Source organism: Sarcophilus harrisii, chromosome 4 (genome assembly GCF_902635505.1).
Source record: "Sarcophilus harrisii chromosome 4, mSarHar1.11, whole genome shotgun sequence".
In the NCBI taxonomy this organism is placed as follows: Eukaryota; Metazoa; Chordata; class Mammalia; order Dasyuromorphia; family Dasyuridae; genus Sarcophilus; species Sarcophilus harrisii.
Genome location: NC_045429.1, coordinates 108,391,607 through 108,414,577, shown reverse-complemented (window position 1 = coordinate 108,414,577; position 22,971 = coordinate 108,391,607). Strand labels below are relative to the sequence as shown.

Genomic DNA, 22,971 nt, shown 5'->3' with positions numbered 1-22,971 from the left:
CCTTAACTACAATATTTATTTCTTTTAGATATCCCATGTTACCTTATCACCTGCAGAACCTGGGCAGAGACAGGATTACACCATGGGATATTTCTCAAAGATTTTGCTGGAACAGACACATCTCTAGTTGTATGAGGTGGCCTGGAAATGATTCTTGGGCTCCTTATCCATACTTCAGCAGTCAACATTGCCCACTAAATTGGAGGCCACCTTGTTTGTTTCTACCTAATAGAAATCAGTTTCAGCAGTGGAATTGGAGACCAGACAACTTTACACATACATCTTTGTTTCACCTTTCTAGTTATATCATGGACTCTGAGGAAGATAAGCCATCATCCAAACGTCAAAAAACTCAAGGTAAAATTGGTACACTGTATCTTAGAGCAGAAATAACCTTTAATCATTAGGATGAAATTTGAACTTTTTATTTTCTACCCTGGGAAAAATAAAATTAACTCTTGTGTTGGGGCAATTGGTACATGTTTTCCATTGATGATTATTGCATAGAATGCTTTTCTTTCCAAAATTGTTTGAATTTTTATGTTTATTTAATAACAACTATCTGAAGTACAAATGGAATCCAAGCTAACTCTAACTCTTAATTTTTTAGAAATAAATTGTTTAACCTTTATATTTGTAGACTGCCCATTTGCTTGTATGTTTTGTCTGTATGTACATGTGTGTGCATATACATATTCTATAATATTTCCCCAAAAATTAAAGAGTAGGAAATATTTCCTAAATTGAATTTAAAGATTGCCATTTAATTTCATTTGTGCATATACTTCTTGAATCCATACACATAAATATTTGAAAATAGCATAGTATCTTGAAGGTGATAACAGTTTATGCTAAGAAATTAGCCTATTAAAAGTAAGGCCGAGTGAATGTCAAGTGAAGGCTCAGTGCACTGTCTAGACATAGGTCCTTCAACAGCCAAATACTGTTACAAGAAAATATATATGTAATTAGTATAGGTTCATAAATGATGCTCTCAAAATACTTAAAACATTGATATATTTTAAAATACATTCTAATGGGAAAAATGTGCTGTATTTGAAATTACCAACACTGAAAAGAAGACAAATTTCAATTGTTTAGTACTTCTTGCAGTGTAATTTCAGCTATGGTATATTTGGACACATTAGATTTTGGTCCTTGTATGACCATGAATGATACCTATAAACCTAAAGACTTTATTAAGCCATATTAGATTGATAATTTTTTTTTTTTGTACTTTGGGTATCCATTTGTGTCTATTCTCTTCCTTCCACTTTTTAAGGGATTGCCTTAATTTTTTTTAATTACTGAGAAATCACATAATTCTCAGTATAGTTTTCCAAACTCTTATTAAATCCTTTGCAATAAATATGCTATCTATTCTTTTTATTTTTTTTCCTTATAAACCTGGTGTGCTATTAGCTATGATGGTTAAACGTATAGGGAAGGTCACTTAATTTTTGGAAATATTTTATTACAATTTGACTCATTATATCTGACCACACTTCCCCAAGTGTCCTGTTTAAGGGGAAAAATTCTCAGAGGCTGTAGATTTAGAGAAGATTTTGTCCATACCTCATTTTATAGATGAGGTACTTGAGACCCCAGGATTAAGTAACTTGCCAAGGTCATAGAGTAGCTTTTTTTGTCTTGTCAGATATTTCAAGACAGGATAAGGGTTTTCAGGTAAGAAAATAAGAATGCTATTATGATTCTCAGTTTACAGTAAAACTTGAAGAATTTTGTGTAATTATCAAGGCTAATTTGGCATCCTAAACATGGGATTCAGCTTCCCACTTATTTTCCTTTGATCATGGTATTTCTCTTGACATGTATAGATTATATAAATTTTTGTTATATTTCTTTATTAGAGAGCAGCATATCAAGGCTAAGGCCATACCTATTATATTACAGAGGTTCTCATGTTATAACTGAGATATGAAAACTAAGCATTCCATGAGTCAATTTAGATGATTTAATTAAAAAAAAAATGGTCACAATCACCTTGTGTGAACTGTATCTGACGTGGACCTTTCTTTAATACTGTCTCAGAGTTTGGAACAAATTACATTATGCAGAAGGGTTCCACAGACTCTGAAAACTTGAAAATCATTATCATAGTTTACCAGGTAATTCTAAAAGAGGTTGTGAAGGTGGGTTTGCAAATTTTATGAATGGTGAAATCCTTATTAAATTTTCAGTATATGCCCATTCATATTTGAATAAGTCATTTCATCACTTGCTGTTCATTAGTGTCTGCATGACCATAGTGTCTTGCTCTTTACATATTATGCATACATATTACACATGAATACTTTTTTTTGTTGTCCTATGGCTAAATGCACCATAGGCAGTACCCAATTTATGAATGAGTAGAATTCTAGAAATTCATTTTTAAACGAGTTGTTTTGAACTTTGAAAATACTTTTCTATAGAAATAGCATTTAAACTATTTTAAGCAAACAACAAACATTTATTATGTACCTAGAACCACCAGGGAGGCATACAAAAACAAAAATAAAACAATCCCTTTCCCCAAGAAGCTTGCATTCTATTAGGGAGAAAATGTGTATACATATATACGACTTAACTGTTAATGTAGGTAAATTCTATTATAAATAGTTAAAATTATGAATCCAAAGAGTAGGAAAAAAGAAGGGAATTGACTATTTTTTCTTGGGTGCATGATCATAGGCAAATTTTGAATAGGCACAATTTGTTTCTGATATCCTATTCTTTGACTGCATATAATTGTTTAAATCCAAAAGAAGCAGTTATATTTGAAAATTCCTATAATGGAGCTCTTAGTGTTCAAAATATAGTCTACTTAAAACATGAAAATTTTCAGTCACATTAAGAAAAAAAAGATGTAAATTATTTTCCTGGTGTGTATGATTCACTACTCCCTAACCTTTCCAGAAATATTCTCATCTTAAAGAGAGGATGCTTACTAAAGACCTACAAAGGAATCATTGAGATTTTAGGCAATATAACAATGAAGTTAAAAAAAAAAAAACTGGTATAGAGGAAAGATTTGAAAAGTTGGAAGAGGAGAATTATTTTGCCCATTCCTTCTAGGAATAAATTGGTAAGAAGATATAGGAATATCAATTAGAATTTTCTGAAGAAAATGTAATGGCTATCTTGTAAGTTTGTTAATGCCTTGTTACTGGAGGTTGTTAGGCAGGCTGAAAGATCACTTCTTTGGGATATTGCAGAAATTTATTAATGTTTTGGGAAGGGAGTTGAACTAGGTCCCTTCAAATTACTACATTTTGTAAGTATTCCTTAAATGCTAGCTCTTCTAAGATATTCTAGAGCTTTTACCTTTTCTTTGCTTTTGAACTCAGATTCCCTAAAAGTTTTATATTCTTTCAAAACAACTATGGCAGCAGGGTTGCCACTGATGTGGAGAACAGGTCAAAACAGTGGCAGACTTCTGTCAGATTGCTTGTAAGTCAGTGATTGCTTTCATTTATAATAAAGCATATGCTGTAAAGAGTATCTCTAATTAATTTTGTTTTACTAAGTCCACCCACTCTACTTATGAAGACATCCAATCCCTATAGACCAATTCTCTTCTCTCTTTGACGACAGAAAACAAGTAGTATATGCCCAAGAATTAATATTCATCTCAATCAAAAAATAGTTTTGGGTCCAAGGACCTTTTCTAAATTATCTCTGTATTTCCAGTAGCCCCAAGGTCAATGCCTTACACATAAGTGTATGATAAAAGGCTGTCAAATAAACAGAACCAAAGGGTGCCTGCAAAACCCAGAAGAAACATTTTCCTTCTTCTCTACTCCATGGACATGTGGCCTTGAAGTGTCCATGCATGCTGTGGACATTGGCTCAGCAGGGACAGATTCAGACACTGTAACCAAACATGCTCCAGGCTATGACTTCAGGGCTTCTGTCCCTTAAGGTCTCTGGCAGATAGGGGAGAAATCTGCTGAATATTTAGAGTCTGGATTCCTAGGACTACAGTTCCCAAATTATTATAATGTTCCTTTCTAAGGAACTAAGTTTGCCTTAGAAATACTATTTTTTCTAACATTAGAAACAGATAACGAAATTAGGTAGGATGTGCCTATATCTAGTACTGTTTGAGGCTTTGTCTCTTCATCTTGCAGCTTGCCTGATGACTTTAGTGACCATAAGTTGCCACATTTCTGTTTGCTTCATGCCAGATCGATCTGTCCCCGTGGGTGTTAAGCCAGCAACCTGCAGCCATGCCACATCGCTTGACTTTTGCGTTGGTGTGCCCTGATTGCCTTTCTTCTGCCCGGACTTATCAGTCACTGCTTCAGCTTAGCAAACAGCTATTGCCTCAATGGTTTCTTCTTTGCCCTCTCTTCCCACATATTTCTCCCAGACTGTTAGGCCCGGGGGCCATTCTGGCATGAAATCACTTGGGATCTTGTCTTGAGAAAATTTGGGGGGAGGGGGGGTGTTTATGTTTCTAAGATTAATTCTTTATATTCTGTCTGCTGTATTTTGACAGGCGTGATAAAGCGGCATTGGGAATACCTCTGTCAACATAATAAAGAAAACCTGAAGATCCTAGGAGATAAACATGTTGACCAAAAATGTAAAGATGAGAAGGAAAAATTTGAGTTTTCAGTCATGTCCTATAATATCCTTTCACAGGATTTATTGGAAGATAACTCATATCTCTATAGACACTGCCGAAAGCCAGTCTTGATCTGGGGCTTTAGATTTCCCAATATTCTAAGAGAAATTAAGCACATGGATGCAGATGTAAGTGTTCAAAATCATTGAGCATGCCTTATAGAAGAAAAATTTGAATTCTCAACTTTATAAATAATTAAATTGTTTTGCCTATAAATAATCATTTGGTTCTTAGAGTGGGAAAAGAAATTTAATAATGTTTATAAAACTGATTCTTTTTAAAAGTACAAGACTTACAGAAAGATATTAATCATATATTGGCATGTATTGCCATATACTTTTTCCAGAGGAGCTTTTCAAATAAGTATACTCAAAAAATGAAAGGACATTTTTAACAGGGAGCAATTTAAAAAAATGTGAAGAGGTACCGAGCACATATATTCAACCATACATTAATCAGCACTTAATAAATGTTTTTTATGTACCAGGCACTACGCTAATCATCAGAAATATAAAGAAAAGCAAAAACTAGTTTATGTTCTCAAGGGCACAGTCCAGTATGGGGGGAGAGAGGGGTGTGCAACAAGATATATGCAAAATACATTAGAATTAATCTCAGAGAAAATGATTTTTGTTGAAGATGAGACTTTGGTTGATACTTGGAAGAAGCCAGGAAGTTAGGAGGTAGAGGTGGGAAAACATTCCAGGCATGGGAGACAACCAGTGAAAATGCCTGGAGGTAAGAGATGTGGTGCTCTGTTCAAGGAATAGAAAGAAGTGTGGTGTCACTGGATCACAAATTTTGGGAAGGGAAATAAAGTGTAAGAAGATTGGAAAGGTAGGAAGAGGCCAAGTTATAAAGGATTTTGAAAACCAAACAGAGGATTAAAAATCAAAATGTTTTGAAAGCCAAAAACAGAATCATTGGAGAGCTATAATTACAGTTTTTTTGTTAAAATAAGACAGTTAATTTGCTCTTAAAGATTTTGCCATAATATGAACTAGCAATGATAAGAATTTTATTTTTTAAGATTTAGGGCATGCTCATTAATAATTGAAATATTTTATTTAAAAAAGAAATTAATTCTCATCTTTCAAAAACCAAAGCATTTTCTTTCTTAAGTTAATTTTTAATAGTGAGTGGATCATATAAGTCTGTTTTTTGTTTCATATGATCTTAAATTTTATGACTTTTCAGACACTGACCTCCCCCAAAAAAGACCCTATTAACATCTAAACCTGAAGTCTTATTAGCTTCTAATATGATGAAGAAGGTAAAAGCTATTGGAACATAATTGTAAACTGATAGTTTAAAGAAATGAATTAATATTTACATAAATATAAATCTCCCGGATTCTAGAATAGGAATAGGATGTTTAAATAGCTCTATGGTATAAAAATAAATTTAATTAGCCGTAAATGAATTCTTTAAAAACCATAGAACCAAGTGAATTAGCAAGTGATTTCTGTCAGACATTTAAAGAACAATTCTAATACTACAAAAAAAGAGTTTTTAAAAAAAAAAATAGTAAAGAATTCTTCCAAATTATTTTTATGACACAAATTTGGGCCTAATACCTCTACCAGAAAGAGGCAAAGCAGAGAAATAAAACTGTAGACGAGTTTCCTTAATATTGGAGCAAGGTTTAAAAAAAAAATACTAGCAAGAAAATTATCACAATATATTATAAAGATCATATATTATGACTAAGCTGGATTTATACCAGAAATATAGGACTGGTTCAATATTGAGAAAACTATAAGCATAACGTTGACTATTCATAAATCAATAGATGCAGAAAAACTTTTTGACAGATTGTAATACCCATTCCTGTTAAAAAAAAAAAAAAAACCCAAAAACAATTCAAATACTAGAAATGACAAGAATAAATGGAGCTTTCCTTAATATTTTAAGTAGTATCTTAAAATAAAGTAAACATTATCTATAATAGAGATAAATTCTTTCAGTAAATTCAGAGACAAAGCAAGGATCTCCATTATCTGTATTACTATACAATATTGTACTAGAAATATTCACTGTAGCATAGGCAAGCTAATGTGGAGAAATAAAACTGTCACTCTGCAGATTATATTTCCTTAGAGAACCCAGAGAGTTAATAAAAATATATATATATATATATATAATCAAAACAGTGAACAACTTTAACAGAGTTGTAGGAAATAAAACACACATAAATTGACATTTTTGCATATTACAAATAAAACCCAACAAAAATAGAATGAAAAATTACATTTAAAATATGTACAATTATAAAAGAGTCTTCTTGGCCAGGGAGAGAGCTATGTAAACCCAATTACAAAATATTTGCCACAAATAGACATTTTTAAGTAATTGGATAAATATTAATTGTTCATGATTATATAATAAAAATAACAATACTATCTAAATTAATACCTTTTCAGTGCCACACCAATCAGATTATCTGATCATTTATAGAGCTAGAAAAAATTATCATAAAATTCATCTGAAGAAGAAAGGGATCAGGAATATCAGGGAAAAAAGTTTAAAAAAAAAAAAAGAGAGAGAGAGAGAGAGAAAGAAAAGAAAAGAAAGAGGGATTAGCAGCCCTAGGTCTCAAACTATACTTACAAAGCTGGAGTCATCAAAACAATTCAGTTCTCTGATTTCTCTGATTTCAGGTCTCATTTGTAAAATACATTTGACTCAGTTGAGTCAAATTTCCAAGAATAAGAGTTAGTCCCCAAATGTTTAATGCTTAAAGGATATGAATTGACAATTTTGGGAGGAAGAAATAAAAGCTATCAATTACAATATGAAAAAATGCTTTAACTTGAAAAATATGAATTAAAACAACTGAGGTAACATCTTGCACCCATTCAGATGAGCTAAAATGACAAAAAGGAAAATAAGTGCTAGAAGGCATGTAAGAAAATATGTATAATAATGCACTGTTCATGGAGCCGTGAACTAATCCAACTATTATGGAAAACAATTTGGAACTGTGCCCAAAAAGCTATTAAAGTATACATATCAATGCTGTCACTAGGTGCATACCCCAAAGAGATCAAAGAAAGAGGAAAAAGTCTGTATGTACAAGAATATAACTGCTCTTTTTATGGCAGTAAAGAGTTAGAAACCGAGGAGATGCCCATTAATTGGAGAGAATGGCGGGACAAGTTATATATAGGATTGTGATGAAATACAATTGTGCTATAAGAAATTAAGTGAGATGATTTCAGAGAGACCTGGGAAGAGTTATATGAACTAATGCAAAGTTAAAGGAGTCGAACCAGAACAATTTATCAATAACAGCAATATTGTAAAGTTAATCAACTTCATCATAACACTGATCAACATAATCAAATACAGTTCCAAAGGACTGATGATGAAACATGATATCTTCCTTCAAAAAACTGATGAACTCACAGTGCAAATTAAAGCTTTTTTTTTTTTTCTTAGAACATGGCTAATGTGGAAATTTGTTCTGCATGTCTTTATACAAATTTGTAATTTTTTTTTTTTAATTTTTCTTGATAGTTCAGTGGATAAGAGCTAGAGAGGAAAGGAAGGAATTATTAGGAAATGGAAATAAAATTGATTGTGAATCTAAAAAAATTTTTGGAATTTATTTTTAATTATTTAAAGGAATAAAAAATTTTCTTTCTGAATCTTTCCTATTGTGCTGAATTTACATGTTACTTTGTTTTATTTTTCTTCCAGATTCTGTGTTTACAAGAAGTACAAGAAGATCATTATAGAAAAGAAATTAAGCCAAATTTGGAATCATTAGGTATGGTATAATGTTAAGCTAAATTTATATTTTGAACAATTTAGAAATATTAAATTATGGCAATCAGAACTGGGTAAAAATCTAATTTTTCAAAACTATGGTACCATTTATTTAAGAGATATTTGAAGTATTAAGTATATCAAGAAGGCAATGTTATATTGATTTCCCCTTTTCAATTTGAAAGGTCTATATTAATCTTAAAAAATAGTGGAGTAACACAATATTACTTATGTGATTACTAATTTAACTTTATTCTTCATAGGATATCATTGTGAATATAAAATGAGGACAGGAAGGAAACCTGATGGCTGTGCCATTTGCTTCAAATGTTCCAAATTTACACTATTATCTGCAAACCCTGTGGAATTTTACCGTCGTGATATACCCTTATTGGACAGAGACAATGTTGGACTGGTATTACTCCTGCAGCCCAAATTTCATTGTACTGTCTCTCCTATTTGTGTGGCTAATACACATCTATTATATAATCCAAGGCGAGGGGATATTAAATTGACTCAGCTGGCTATGCTGCTGGCAGAGATTTCCAGTGTTGCCCATCAGAATGATGGCACTGTCTGCCCCATAATTATTTGTGGTGACTTTAATTCAGTTCCTGGCTCCCCACTCTACAGTTTTATAAAGGAGGGAAAATTGAATTATGAAGGACTTGCCATAGGAAAAGTAAGTATGCATTCTTTTCTTTTTAAGTTTTGAGTCCTAGAGTATCTCTCTTCCCTCTATCCCCTTCCACACAAACAATATGATATTAATTATACATGTGAAATTATGCAAAACATATTCCTATATTAGCCATATTTCCAGACAAAAAAAAAAAGAAAAAGAAAATGAGAAAATAGTACTTTAATTTATACTCATAATTGATTGCTTTTCTCTCTGAAAGTGAGTCTTTTGAAATTGTCTTGGATCATTATATTGATCAATCTTTCATAGTTGATGATCATTACAATATTGCTGTTACTACATATGATGATCACCCGATTCTTCTTACTTTGCATCAGTTCATACCTTTCTTGCTTTGTTTTTCTGAAATCAACCTCTCATCATTTTCCATAGCACAATAGTATCCCATCATAATCATATGCCACAATTTATTCAGCTATTCCCCAGTTCTTTACCACCACAAAAAGAGCTGCTATTAAGTAATTTTGAATATTTTTCTTTATGTTCCATCTCTTTGGGATGTTGATCCACCAGTTACATTGTTGGTTGAAAGGATATACATAGTTTTATATCCCTTTGGGCATGGTTCCAAATTGTTCTCTAGAATAGTTGGACCATTCACTCCTTCAACAGCTTATTAGTGTACCTTTTCTCCCCTCATCCCCCCAATATTAATCATTTCTGATACATATGATGTGATACCTCAGAGCCATTTTAATTTGCATTTCTCTAAAGAGTATTGATTTAGAACATTCTTTCATTTGACTATAGATAGTGTTCACTTCCTCTGAAAACTACCTATTTATAGCTACTTGTTGAGTAGTTTTTATTTTTATAAATTTGACTCTATATATATTTAAGAAATGGAGCTTTATCAGAGAAACCAGCTATAAATATTTTTATATGCTTCATTGTCTATGATACCTCTTAAAACAATGTATTTTTCCCAGTTCTCTCTTATTTTTACCTTTGCTTTATTTGAAATCATGATTGCTACCCCTTCTTTTTGTTGTTGTTGTTGTAAACTTCAGGTGAAACATATTAGTTTCTACTCGACCTTTATTTTGACTGTATGGATGTCTTTCTGTTTCAAGTATGTTACTTACAGACAATATATTGTTGCATTCTGGTTTTTAATCCATTCTGCCACTTGCTTCTGCTTTATGGGAGAGTTCATACCATTTCCACTCATAGTTATGATTATGTGTATTTCCCTTCATCCTATTTTCTTCTGTTTTTTCCTCTCTCTCTTCCTTTTTCCTTTATCCTCAAAATTACTTGTAACCACTGCCTTTCTTAATCTGCCCTCCCATTTATCATTCTCCACCCTCTTTGAGAGTGGGCTATAGATAGTTTTCTATCAGAATAGACTTGAAAAAAAGATCAGAAAGTAGTGACAAATATTGAAGAGAGGTCAGAGCATTACGATTGAGAAAAGTCTTATCAAATAAAACAAGTAAGAGATCCTTGGTAACTTGGAAGAGAGCCTTCTCATCTGAGTGATGAAATTGGAAATCAGGCTATAAAGATGAGAAGTAAGCAAAAAGGAACATTTTTAACTCCTCAAAAAACTCTTTTAAGTGGTGTACATTTTGAGAGATGGCAGATTAACTGAGTAAATCCTCCAGAATTAGGAATGAAAACTATAATGTGGAAAAAGAAAAGGCATTGTATAAACAAAACTTTTTTTAGGTTTTGTTTATAACTTTTTCATACCTTTTTTTAAAAAATCATTCTCATACTTTAAGAAAATATAAGATAAAAGAAAGTAATGATTTTCTAAATGTAAAATGATTTAAATTGTTTCTAATTTTAAGCAGATAAAGTTTTGAGATGTTAAATTTCACAGGTTGTCCAATAAAGGTTATTTTTCCTATCCTGAGATTGAATTTCATGTTAACATTCTTTGTTTATATAGCATTTTCTTTGAAATTAAAAAAATCATTTGTGAATCTTCACCAAATTTTTAAGACTTTAAGCTTCAATTTGATTTGATTATCCATGGTTCTCAAAAGCTCTGCCTGTCGAGCTAAAATTTTGTCAGGTCTGAGCCATTTAGGTTTTCATTGTGGTTTTGGTGATAGATTATATATATCTGTCATCCTGTGAATAGCCTAGCTAAATTTAAAGAGGCTTATCACTAGGATATTGGCCAACAATTGATGAAATCTTTTGTTCATACAAGCTCATGAAATATTTACTATTTACTAAGGCATAGGGAATGGAGGTTGCCATCTCCACTGGTGGAAGACGTACCTACACTGTTAGAGCCTTAGATCTTTATTGAAGTATTAATAGTTTATTGGAATTTTGTTTTAGGTTTCTGGTCAGGAACAGTCTCCCCGTGGACAAAGAATTTTGTCTATTCCAATATGGCCTCCAAGCTTGGGTATTTCACAGAATTGTGTTTATGAGATACCACAGGTAACAAGAGTAGAAAAGGCAGGTAAGTTTGACAATCCATTAGGCCTTCTTTGTGTTTGATGAAAAATACAGAAACATTATATTTTTCTCTTTTTAGAGATTTCTAAATTGTGTTTAACAATAAAAACTTGAACTGCTATAATAAAATTACATGTGATTTTGGTTATGTTTGTATTTTATTGCTATTCATTAACCTTTTTTTTTTAGCATCACTATATATCTTCTTGGATAAAATAGATAACATCTATCTTAAATATCACTTAAATATGCTAGAGAAAAGTATGAAAAACATATTAACACAGTCGTGTTTTAATGTTTCTCTTCTTATAGAAGAGGATGATGTGACACAAAAACAGTTGGAAAAAACAGAGGTCCTAGTGGCAGCTAAAAAGTGAGTTCTGAAAAACGACAACCAATTTATTTGATTTCTCTTTCTCTGAAGGCATGGGATTACTAGTGTTAAAATACTTTTTTTTTTTTAATCTTACCACTTAAAACTTCTCTTGTTTATGGATAAAATTGAACAAGGAGAGACGTTTGTTGAAATTCACTACCATTTACTTGCCATGTTTAAATAATAACTAAAATTGGTTTAATATCCTAAAACTGGAACTGACTACTGAAGATATTTTGATTAGAAATAAGCTATATAGGGGAGTTAGATGGACACTTAAAAGCTGTTTGACCTTGGGCAAGTCATTTATCCCCATTTGCCTCACAGAGAAAAAGAAATTAGATTTCAGTTAATAATTATATGTAAGCATATATTCTTTTGTTGTTATCAGTGGGAGTTGGGTATACCTGAAGATAATTTATTTACTGAATTGAGGGGTTGTTAGGTGCTTAAGGTTTAGAGATATATATTCTCAATTCTAGCAGTTAAGTAAATATCAATTTAAATAGGAATATGATTAACATAAAACAGGTTGGACACAATTTTTTTTTTTTTAATTTAGATTATCTTCAAACTTGCATCACCATTTTAGCTTGTCATCTGTATATTCACATTATTTTCCCAACACTGGAATTCCAGAAGTAACAACTTGTCATTCAAAAAATGCTGTAACAGTGGATTACATTTTCTATTCTACAGAAAAGGAAACTATTAATACACAAGGTAAAAAAATGTATATCTACTAATGTTTTCACTAAAAAAGCACAATGCTTAGTTTTTTGCGTTTTGTTTTTGTTTTTTTAATAACTTGGTCAGGAAAAAAAAGGTTCTGGGTTTAGACATTAAATAATTCAAAATTTGGTAGCAATTACTCATTTATATTACTTGTCTATTAAATTTTTGATTTAATAACATCCTGGTTGAGTACATTGTAGAGCATTGCAAAAAAAATGATCATTTTGATTTTTCACTTAACCAAATATGACTCTGTCCTTGACATTGTTGATTTTCCATATTATTTTTGTTGTTTCTACTCAGAAAAGGATTTATTTTATTTTTTGGTAAGAAGAGAAAAATTTTTTATACAGACATACTAATAATGTTTTTCTGTAACTTGTTAAATTTTAATCTGATTTTCAGTACATCAAGACATGCTACTTTCATTAAGCAGATTTCATAATCTAGTCCATATTTATTATGGCTTCAGTCCTAACTCTATTACAAGCTTGCTGTTTAATCTTTGATGAGCCATTTATCCTCTCTAGTCTTCAGTCAGTCTATAAAATAATAGGCTAAGCCAGACATCTGGTGTCCCTTTAAGCACTAATACTTGATATTTATAAATTTTCAAGGTATTAATATTGATATGTGAAGTAACGAGGGCAGTGTGCTGGACCTGGAGTCAGGAAGACCTGAGTTTAAATCCCACACAAGATACTTTTGAGTTGCTTAATTCTGGACATGTCATACAGCCTCTCAGCCTCAATTTCCTTATCTGTAAAATGGAGATAATAATAGCACCTACCTTCTAGGATTTTTGTGAGAATAAAATGAGATCTTGTTTGTAAATTTTGAAGCCTTGAAATGCTATAGAGTTTTTTTTAGAGGATAGAGACATATTTACAAAAACAAGGATTGGGAAAGAGGCAAAAAAATGGTGTGTAATTGAACCTAATAGAACAATATTTAAAATGTTTTTAATACTAGAAAAGGTGAATTAGGCACTGTAGTGATTTGTTTCAACAAGTATTTTTACATAAGTGTAAAACTCTACTTGAGCTACTTGAGTTATAAGGACAAAAACATGACAATCATAATGGTCAAACAAAATGCATTTTATTGAAGGGCTAAGAGGAACACAAATATGCAAAGTAAGGAGGAAATGAAGAAAGCACTTAATTCTGAAAATATTTATGCAGGGAATGAGCACTAAAGGCTGTGCAGGTCTAAGAAAATTTCTTAGATACCTGTCCTCCATGAAAATGAGGCAGAAATAGGAGATAATTTGTGCGAGTGAATATATAGATAGAAGATGACATACTAAGTTTTGGAAACAGCAAGCGATCTTGTTTGCCTAGAATGTATAGTATATAAAGAATAGGGAGTGATGTAGAAAAAACTGGAGGGAACACTTAAGGCCAGATTTTAGACTTATATGCCAAGCTTAAAAGATTGTATTTTATCCTAAAGAGAGTGGGGAGCCAACTAAGGTTTTTGAATAGGCAATGAAATAGTCAAATATTGGAAAGATTCAGTTGTTTATATTATAGCAGAATTGGCCTATAAGGTATGGGAGTTGAGGATGGTGGGGAGAACTGCTGTGAGACACTGTTTGAAAAGACATCAATATGGATATTGAAAATCCCTAAGCTTGAAGGCAGAAATTGGAATAGAAAGAATACAAATCAACTGCGGGATCTTTGATACATGAAGGAGAATAAGTGACCTGGAATCCAGTGAGCTACAAGGGTCTGGACAAGTGACTTAGATACAGTAACCCTTTAAGAAGAGGTTATCTAGAGAGGATGTCAGAGGAAAGTCATAGTGAGAAGCAAAGAGTATTCTAACTTCTTCTGATCCATTGAATTGGGTAGATAAGGGCTGAAGGAGACAGCAGCACAAGAAAGAGTTGGAAAGGAAGAGATATTTTCTAGAATAATGCAATGTTAGGTAAACACCAGATATATGGAGGGTTAGAAGAAGAGACTCAAGGAGAAGGGAAGTTTGTTAACAAAGATAAGGATTCAAGGAGGTCCAGAAAAGCTGAGGAAAAGAAAGACTGGGATTACAGAAAGATAGGGTTGAATATTCCTGGGAGAGGTTACGGGTTTTGAAGGAAAGAAGGAATTGGAGTTTGCTGGTGATGGGACAAGGGGATTGAACTAACAATGATGATTATTAAGATAGTATGGCTGCTAAATGTGGCTAATTTATGGTCAATTTGAGCGTTACATTGGTACTGTGAAGGTATGATAGGAAATAGAAGAGGGCCTACCTTATGGGTGTTTTCTAAAGAATTTGTGGAAACAGATGGAAATCAATTGTGTATAATGAGAAAACTTAGAAATTTGTACCAGCAGAAAGCATATCTTTATAGCTGATAGGACAGATCCATCAGAGCTTTGAAACCATGAATCACATTTTATATGGGAAGAGATCTTTGTACTCTGAATAGCACAAACAAAAACATCATCTGTAATATGTTTAGTTCTAGGTACCACATTTTAAGTTGAATATTGATATACTTAGAGGAAAGTAAGAAAGATTTTAATAGAAAGTGTTCTTAAATCCTGTCATATGAGGAATAGGACCTGATTCGTTTGGCTTAGAGAAGGTATCATTTTCAAATATTTGACTGATTGTTATATGGAAAAGCAAATTCTTTATGTCTCTAGAAGGCAGACTCAGCTAGGTGAGGAAGGAAGCATATTTCAGTTCATTATGAGGAATAATTTTCTAATGTTGAGAGCTGTCCAAAAATGGACTCTCCATTAGTAAATGTTTTCATCTAGAGAAATATCAAACCACTTTCAGGAGTGAGAAGGAGAAAGAGTAGGAAGAAGTTGGACTAAGGAACTTCTAAATCCCCTTCTACCCCTATGAATCTGCAGAGTAACTAGTGCTTTGTAAAACATTTATGTCATTTTAAATCTTTAAGGCCTATCCATATCAGAGATAGGTAGCTGTTCTTTCCAAGGTCTGTGGCCCATTTCTCTGTATTTCTCGTTTCTTGTCTTCCTTTTCTCTCTCCTTTGTCATCCTGTGCAAGTGTTGAATTGTGTGGTTAGTACTGGCACTTGTCCCTTCTTGGGTAGGTCTGTCCTCCTTTGGTTTTATCGGTTTTGTCACTTGGGCAGAATGCCACTAGATGGCGCAAAAGGATTGTGACATAAAACCCCACTATTCGGGACGAAAGAAAAAGCCTTCTGCACTGACTTGTGTTACTAAATTTGGTTTTGTGAAATAGAATAGTGAATGGCATTTGTATTGCTATCCATTTTAGATGCCTCTTCTTAAAAATTTTCTTTGTATAAACATTATTAAAGAGTACTTGCAGGACCTGTTATATGAAAAACTTTATGATCATAGATATAAAAATTGCCCAGCAATGATGTTTTATTAATCCTTGAGGATTTCATTATGCTGATCTTTTGATGGTATTTCAAATTTTACCTGATTGTTACTAATGTTTAAGAAAGGATTGTCTAGGTTGTCTAGTTTATAATTTTATATAATTTTTTTTCTTATGTAGGAACAGAAGTTGCTTTTGTTGGTGGCTTGAAACTTCTGGGTAGACTGTCACTTCTTACAGAAGAAGACTTATGGACTGTTAATGGACTTCCTAATGAAAATAATTCTTCAGATCATCTTCCTTTATTGGCCAAGTTCAGGCTTGATCTCTGACATTATTCTTTCATGCAGTCTTCTTCCTTATTATTCCATTCAAGGAATAACAGTTTGCATGCTGATTTTGTGTGCATAATTTCTACAAACATGGTCTTAAGTAATTATAGTAATTTGTGATTTATAAAATATAGATCTAAAGTTTTACATTAATATTCTTTTTTATAAACTATTTGCCAGACTACTAAGAAAGTGGCGTTTTTCTCAGAGATGTAAATGCTTTTTATTGTAAATTTCAGTAAAATTGACTAATTAAAAAACAGTTCATTTTCTTTAGTTGTTTTAGTCAAAAAAATTTGTAAATACTTGAAGCAAATTTTGCTTTGAGCTCAAAATAACTTTCCTTTGATTTTGGTGAGCAGTGTTCTTTCAGACTACAACCAGTATCTTTCCAGGTATCCTCAATGTTATCAAGAGATTCCCCTAATTGTAGAGCAGTAATTAATTCAGATCTGGAAATTACGGGGAAGTTATATTTACAAATAGCCAACAAAGCATGTTAAGCAGCTTTTTAGAAAGGACTTGAAGTGATTTTTTTTCTTAAAAACACAAACTCTGGTTCTTTTATTAGCATTCTTAGTCTTTAGTGTATGACTTCATTTTGTGAAGGAAATTGGAAAACTCCTTAAAGGGACCAATTGCTTTACAGGTATTCCAGAAATGAGCCTAAAAGAATGAACACCTCAGATTAAACAGATCCGTGTTCTAGGCCACTTACCTGCAGTTGAACTGTTCCAGGTTTTCTTTTGTTTTAGTCATTTTCAGCCCATTCCTCCATCTCATTTTAAGAGGAAAACTTGCTTTTATTCAACTAACTCAACATTTAATAAACATTCACCAGCAGAACTGCAGCTTCTGCCTTCTGCAGATATTACAGCTACCAAATAGATTGCTTTTTCTTGCTGCTGCCTCAGATATATGAGGAAACTTGTGAACCTGTGGATAGTGACAATTTTGTGACCTAACAATTTTTCATTGCTTTTTTAAATTACTTTATTGTTTACTCATTTATTCCTAATTTCTTGAATGTTTTTGTTTAGATGAACCATACATCTGCTTTTTTAAAAAGTCATGTTTATTGCATACATTGTTGGATCAAATGAATGCTGAAAATAGTTTTCTAGGACTATTGAATTCAAATAGAAAAAAATGACTATCGAAGAGAAAATCACCCTTTTTGAAAATCTGAATCAAAGGACCTGTACTTTAAGTCTTATTTTTATGGTTATCTTTTTTATCATCACTTTCATTTCCAAATATATCCTTTCCAACTCCCTTACCTAAAGAAGAATACTTTGTAACAAAGATTGAAAAAGGAAGAGGAGAAAAAATTATTTCAGTAAAACAAAATAATATCACAAGATGCTATACTTTTATATTAGTCATTTTGTACTTGTTATAAAAATGAATTAATGATTAATTTCCTTTATATACGATATTTCTGCCAAAAGATGAAAGCAGTAGAGGAAAAGTTTGTACTCTTAAAAACCATTTAGTTTATTGAGTTTTTTAAAAATAAGCTAGAAGACATACCCAAAGGAAAGTAGCATGTGAGAATTTGCTCAGTAAAAAATTTTACCAAACTATTACTTGGTCATGTTTATAATTTTCTGGTAATTTAAAAGTAATATATTAACTGCATTTCTAGGGGTTTCTACATTTCTTTTGTGCTGTCAACTTCAGAGCACTATTGAGATACTACATATTATGCAGCTAAATACAGTAAGTATTAAATCAAAATGTCATTATATTGTTTTGGTTTTGCTAAAGAAATGATGGAAATGAATCTGACTCATCACTGATTGTGGATGGATATGAATGAACTAACAAAGAATCTCTTAATAGATTTCTTGCTGTTTTGCTGTCAAATTAAGTTTAACTAAAGTTGTAATATACAGTTTTCGATGTTTTTCAGAGTAGTGTAGCTTTAGACGTTTTCATGGAATACTTTATTTTGTCAGATTTGAGATACAAAGTCACACCTAATTTTAGAATCCTCACTTTGTAGAATGAACTATTTCCTATTTTTTGAATCAAGTCAAAGGCTTTAAGTAAATTATCCTTAAGAAGAAATAATTATCTACTTTTCTTGATTATCCTGATTCTTTTGGTAAATAGACGTTTCATCTCCTAGAAATTGGGTCTTGTCTTCACTGTCTAAAGGCAAAACCTGATAATACTGAAACAAAATCCTAGTAGATGATTTCTGATTTCATATGCTTCCTTAAGAAGAAAATACTGTGAAACATAATGTACAGTTTAAGTGAAGAGGAAACTCATGGCTTAGAGAAAATGTGTAGGCTTTTACTTTTTGGTTTCAGGCTATTATACTTGTCAATTAAAAATTAACAATAGCCTTCATTCTTTTTTTTTTTAATTTATGTTATTGTTTATTATTACTTTTAAAGGGCTTAGTATTCCAATGTACAAGCCGTGTTTTATTAAAGAAGAAAATAGTGTAAGATATAAAATTTATGCTCATTGTTTGAACTGTCAATCCAGACTCCTAATAATCTTCATCATCATCTACCAAATCAATGTTAATTAACACGGTATTTTAATTTAAAAAGAGGAAAAAATCTCTCTGGGAAGTAGGAAATGTCAGTTAAATAGAAAAAAATACCATGTTGCTTTTTTTCTTTGTGAAATATAGTCTTTATGGTTGAACATCATCTCTTTTTCTTTAAAACTTTACAGATATGAAATAGTCTTCATTCTTAGTGGTTGACTGTCCCACTAAAACAACTTAGATAACCTGTTGAACTGTATTGTTTCCCAAATTGGAAGGTCAGTGATTTGCAAGGGATCTGTGGATACTGTAGTTACACTGTTAATATTTTGTTGATGATTTTACCAGTGGAGAAAGTATGGTCTTTGTGAATGTAGTAGACTAGCCAGCTTTCCCATCACCCTATTAATCTCTTGCCCTCTCAGCTTTTAAGATCTATGATGATGCTCAGTGATAGCTGAACTATTGGAATATTTAGTTGGAAAGATAATTTGCATGTAAAAAAGAGGTGGGACAGATAAAGGTAAATAAATGATAAAGAGTTTTGAGAATTAACAGAATATCTGAGATTCGCATAAAGCTTAAGGGATAGTGAATCATATTCTGCAGTAAGATAAAAACAAATCAAGCCAATTCACATTTTTATAAGAAATAAACCCCTGAACTTCCAAGACATTTTTATTAAAGTACCATGCTGTATAGAAACATACAATTGATAATAAAAGCAAAACCTGAAACATGCACCTGTCTGGTATTCCCTAAAATACCATTATACAGGTTTTCATTTATCTAGAAAAATATTCACTCAAACAATCACAATTTTTCTTAAGTATTAAAAAATGCATTTGCCAGAACAAAGTCCAAGAGAATAAACAAGATTCTGATTTTACTTAAAAAAAATAATACAAGTTTTCACATGGATATACAGCTTATAAAACGTCAGGTGTAAGAAGACTGAATTAAAATTTAAAAGCTTTATTTACCAGTATTAATAATATTTTTAAGAAATAATTGACTTAGAAAAAGTGAAATACACATAATTTTAGAATAATAGAAAATACTAAATATCACTTATCGAAATCAAGTGCACTCAAAACAGTACAAACCATATTTAAAATCAGGGTTTCTGATACACATACATGTATTTCCATGATACAGTTTGACAAATTTCTCTCTAGATTAATAATTGGTTTTGTTTACAAGATTATAAAACCTTGAGAAAGATATTTTGCTATACCTTAGGCTGTAGGCAATTAAATAAAAATTAATTTGAGGTAAGACATGATTTTTTTTTACCCATTTTAATATTTTCTAAAAGTAAATTGATTTTCATCTTTGACCTGGGAACATCAATACATACAAGTTTGGTGGTTCAAGCTGTTGAGACTTTTGCTTTGTTCAAGCCTCATTATGTAGTTCATAAAAAGGAAAAGCCTGTGAATTCAATCCAACTATTTTTGAATTTCCTCAGTTAGAAAAAAGCAGAATGCAATAGAAAATCACAGTGATATATTGATTTAAGATATACTGCTGATTAAATAATATTCTAAATGTATGTACTACTTACACATTTACATTATTAGCTGGCCCTTACTTTGGGAGAGTGAATCCCCAAAGTAAGGAATGAATGTGAAAGAGATAATTTATCAATTGACTAATTCAACAAGTTGGCAGTTTGAAGGATTTCATGTCATCAGTATATTAGAATCAAAATACATTCTTGTTTCTTTTTCCCCTTCTGTCATTAAAGACAGTCTGTGTCACAATTTGGTATTGCTTCATATCTCCCTCTTAATATGAGTTGACAGCATAACAATGTTTCAGTAAATCTCATTATAAATTCCAGAAGAATGGCTTGCAATTTTTTAGAAATCATACACTCTTCATTCTACAAATCTTCAAGTGATGTTGAAGAATGTACAAATTGCAATTATGAGGTACCAATTCTACAGGATTGTTTATGAGCTAGTTACTGATTACTAAAATCTGAATTTTAAGGGCCATTAAATTCATAAACTTGTCTTTTAAAAGGCATTGAATAGTGACATTTTAAAATCTTTGACCTGATAGGTGTTTCAGAAGAATGTGTGGTTTTATTTTGCTGTGACTTTTTAAGAATAAGTTTTGTGATTATCTTATGCCATATGATTTAGCTCTCCCAATCAATAATTGCCATTAATTCCAATTTGTTGGAAGTAATCTTATGTATATTTTGAATATAAAGAGTATATTTCTCAAAATCAAGCTTTATGTTGATAAAGGATAGATGGTTTTCATTTTACCTACTTTCTTGCTCTTCTTGCCAAATGAAAGAAAGTAGAAGGGGGAAAACCCTTTTACTAAAAATAATTTCTCTACAACAGCAAAATTCATCTTTAGCTGTTATCTACTAATATTGTATGCAAGTTATAACAAGTTATTTAGAAGTACTCTGTAAGTCAACGGGCTGCAAAAACTATATTCTCTAGCCAAAAGTTCCCAATCTTAAGGCTAGAAGTTAATGGATAATGTTGAGGTTAAATGGATAAAGATAGCACTCTTAGGGATTTCAATATGCTGGAAAATAAATACTTAGTAAATGTTCTTCATTTTCATCCTCAAAGGATTGTTTTAATCATATTCCTAAAGTCATTATTTTTGAGTAAGTAGATGAAATGGCATTTATGAGCAAGGGTGAAAAAAGATCATATTGCCACGTGTGGTCTTAATATAAGACAGGAAAAAAAAAATCTATGCATTTAAAAGCAGTAAATCCTTTAAAGACAAGGCCTGGCTCAGTATCCAAATTAGATAAAACTTGAAAAGAAAGGTCAGATGATGCTCAAACCAATCAATTCATTTTTGGCTTTGGCCTGCTAAGAATATATGCTACTGTCAGAGACAGTTCTAACAGCACCAACTCTACCTCAAAGAGCTCCCAGAGCATGAGCTTTTTCTGGGAATCTGTAATGTTAGTCACAGAAAATAGAGCAGTGTTTTGTTGTTGTTGTTTAAATCTATTTGTCAGGGAATGCCTTTAAGGAAGAGAGACAGGATAGTCCTGGAGATTTGTTTCCAATGCCAGTAGAGTTCCGTTGCTTTTGAAGAAAATACGTGCATATAATAATACCTTAAATTTCAATATGGGCATGCAGGATGAGTGCCTCAGAATACAAGGAAATCTCTATTATATAAATGTTAGGGGAATAATACAAATAGATTACCAGAAAAATTTAAATACCATCAAGTTTGCATATCTACCAGGTATTGAGGTAATATAAATGCTTTTAAAAACCACACCCAGCTCTGCTTCAGTTATTGCTGAATATTGCTAATACTGATCATGAGTTAACCCTTCTGTGTGTGTGCCAATACTGTCCAAACACCAAAAAAAGGGAGAAGAGACTTCATAAACACATCTCTAAGATTACCAGTGTAGCACAGCATTCAGCGCCAGTTAAAGAAAAGAGAAAAACTATATGGATCCGCCACTGAAGTAGTTGTCCACTCATTTAGGAGTAAAGGAGTTAGTCCAGCCCCAGGTAGGGCTTATCATAATCACAATTATTATGATTTTTTTTTTTTTTTTTTGCTTTTTCATGTTGCCACTTGATAAGTTTTTTTTTTTTTTTTTTTTAAAGTAAATATCACCCCTTTATACTTTTTCTGGGCGACTTTTTAAAAATACAGTTCACAGGATCTTGATAAAGAGTTGCAAATCCTCCTGAAGATGCCATGTGCTGGGTAAAGTGCAGACAGAAGCACCACTGGCCATTATGGCTTAGTTAAATTCGGATCTGATAACCTACTTCATTCAGAGTACTGAGGTCAGTCACCTTCTTATTTGGGAGTGCTGGCCTAAAAATAAAAGAAGGAAAGGGGAGAAAAGTAGTTCAGTATCTTCTAAAAGGGCTGTGCTCTTGATGCCTTCAGGCACTTATCTACACCCTCTCCCCATTAGTGCCTACCAGTGATTTGAGGTTCATTCTAACAAAATTTCAATGTCATTATACATTTTCACATTTAACAATTCTACTTTTCCTAAGACTAGTCACAGTAGCTAAAACTTAGTCCTAGCTACATATCCTTGTAAAGACCTTAAAAATAAAATAGGTTTTCATGGAAATTATAGAATGAACCAAATTTTGCTTGAAAAAATGAACATAACTTTCTCG

The 22,971-nt window shown here is 31.9% G+C and overlaps 2 protein-coding genes across 15 annotated transcripts in view; one reads left to right on the top strand and one right to left on the bottom strand.

The window, feature by feature from the left end:
* Positions 1 to 21,485, top strand: part of ANGEL2 (angel homolog 2) — a 28,322-nt gene extending 6,837 nt beyond the window's left edge. For 2 of the 5 annotated variants that reach the window (XM_023501960.2, XM_023501961.2), the window contains exons 3-10: positions 29 to 357; positions 4,505 to 4,761; positions 8,336 to 8,405; positions 8,668 to 9,086; positions 11,406 to 11,532; positions 11,841 to 11,901; positions 12,467 to 12,627; positions 16,157 to 21,485. In XM_023501960.2, the coding sequence (XP_023357728.1) occupies positions 36 to 357; positions 4,505 to 4,761; positions 8,336 to 8,405; positions 8,668 to 9,086; positions 11,406 to 11,532; positions 11,841 to 11,901; positions 12,467 to 12,627; positions 16,157 to 16,308 (1,569 nt within the window). In that variant the 5' untranslated portion in view covers positions 29 to 35 and the 3' untranslated portion in view covers positions 16,309 to 21,485. The remainder of the gene's footprint in view (positions 1 to 28; positions 358 to 4,504; positions 4,762 to 8,335; positions 8,406 to 8,667; positions 9,087 to 11,405; positions 11,533 to 11,840; positions 11,902 to 12,466; positions 12,628 to 16,156) is intronic. The other 3 variants (XM_012547873.3, XM_031937346.1, XR_004229367.1) reach the window with 2 other exon arrangements.
* An 808-nt stretch (positions 21,486 to 22,293) lies between these two features.
* VASH2 (vasohibin 2) overlaps positions 22,294 to 22,971 on the bottom strand; it is a 43,966-nt gene continuing 43,288 nt past the window's right edge. For 9 of the 10 annotated variants that reach the window (XR_004229368.1, XR_004229370.1, XR_004229371.1 and 6 more), the window contains one exon: positions 22,294 to 22,654. Coding sequence is in view for 4 of the 10 variants with exons in the window: in XM_031937347.1 (XP_031793207.1) it covers positions 22,582 to 22,654 (73 nt within the window). In the remaining 6 variants the exon portion in view is untranslated. The remainder of the gene's footprint in view (positions 22,655 to 22,971) is intronic. The other variant, XR_004229369.1, reaches the window with a different exon arrangement.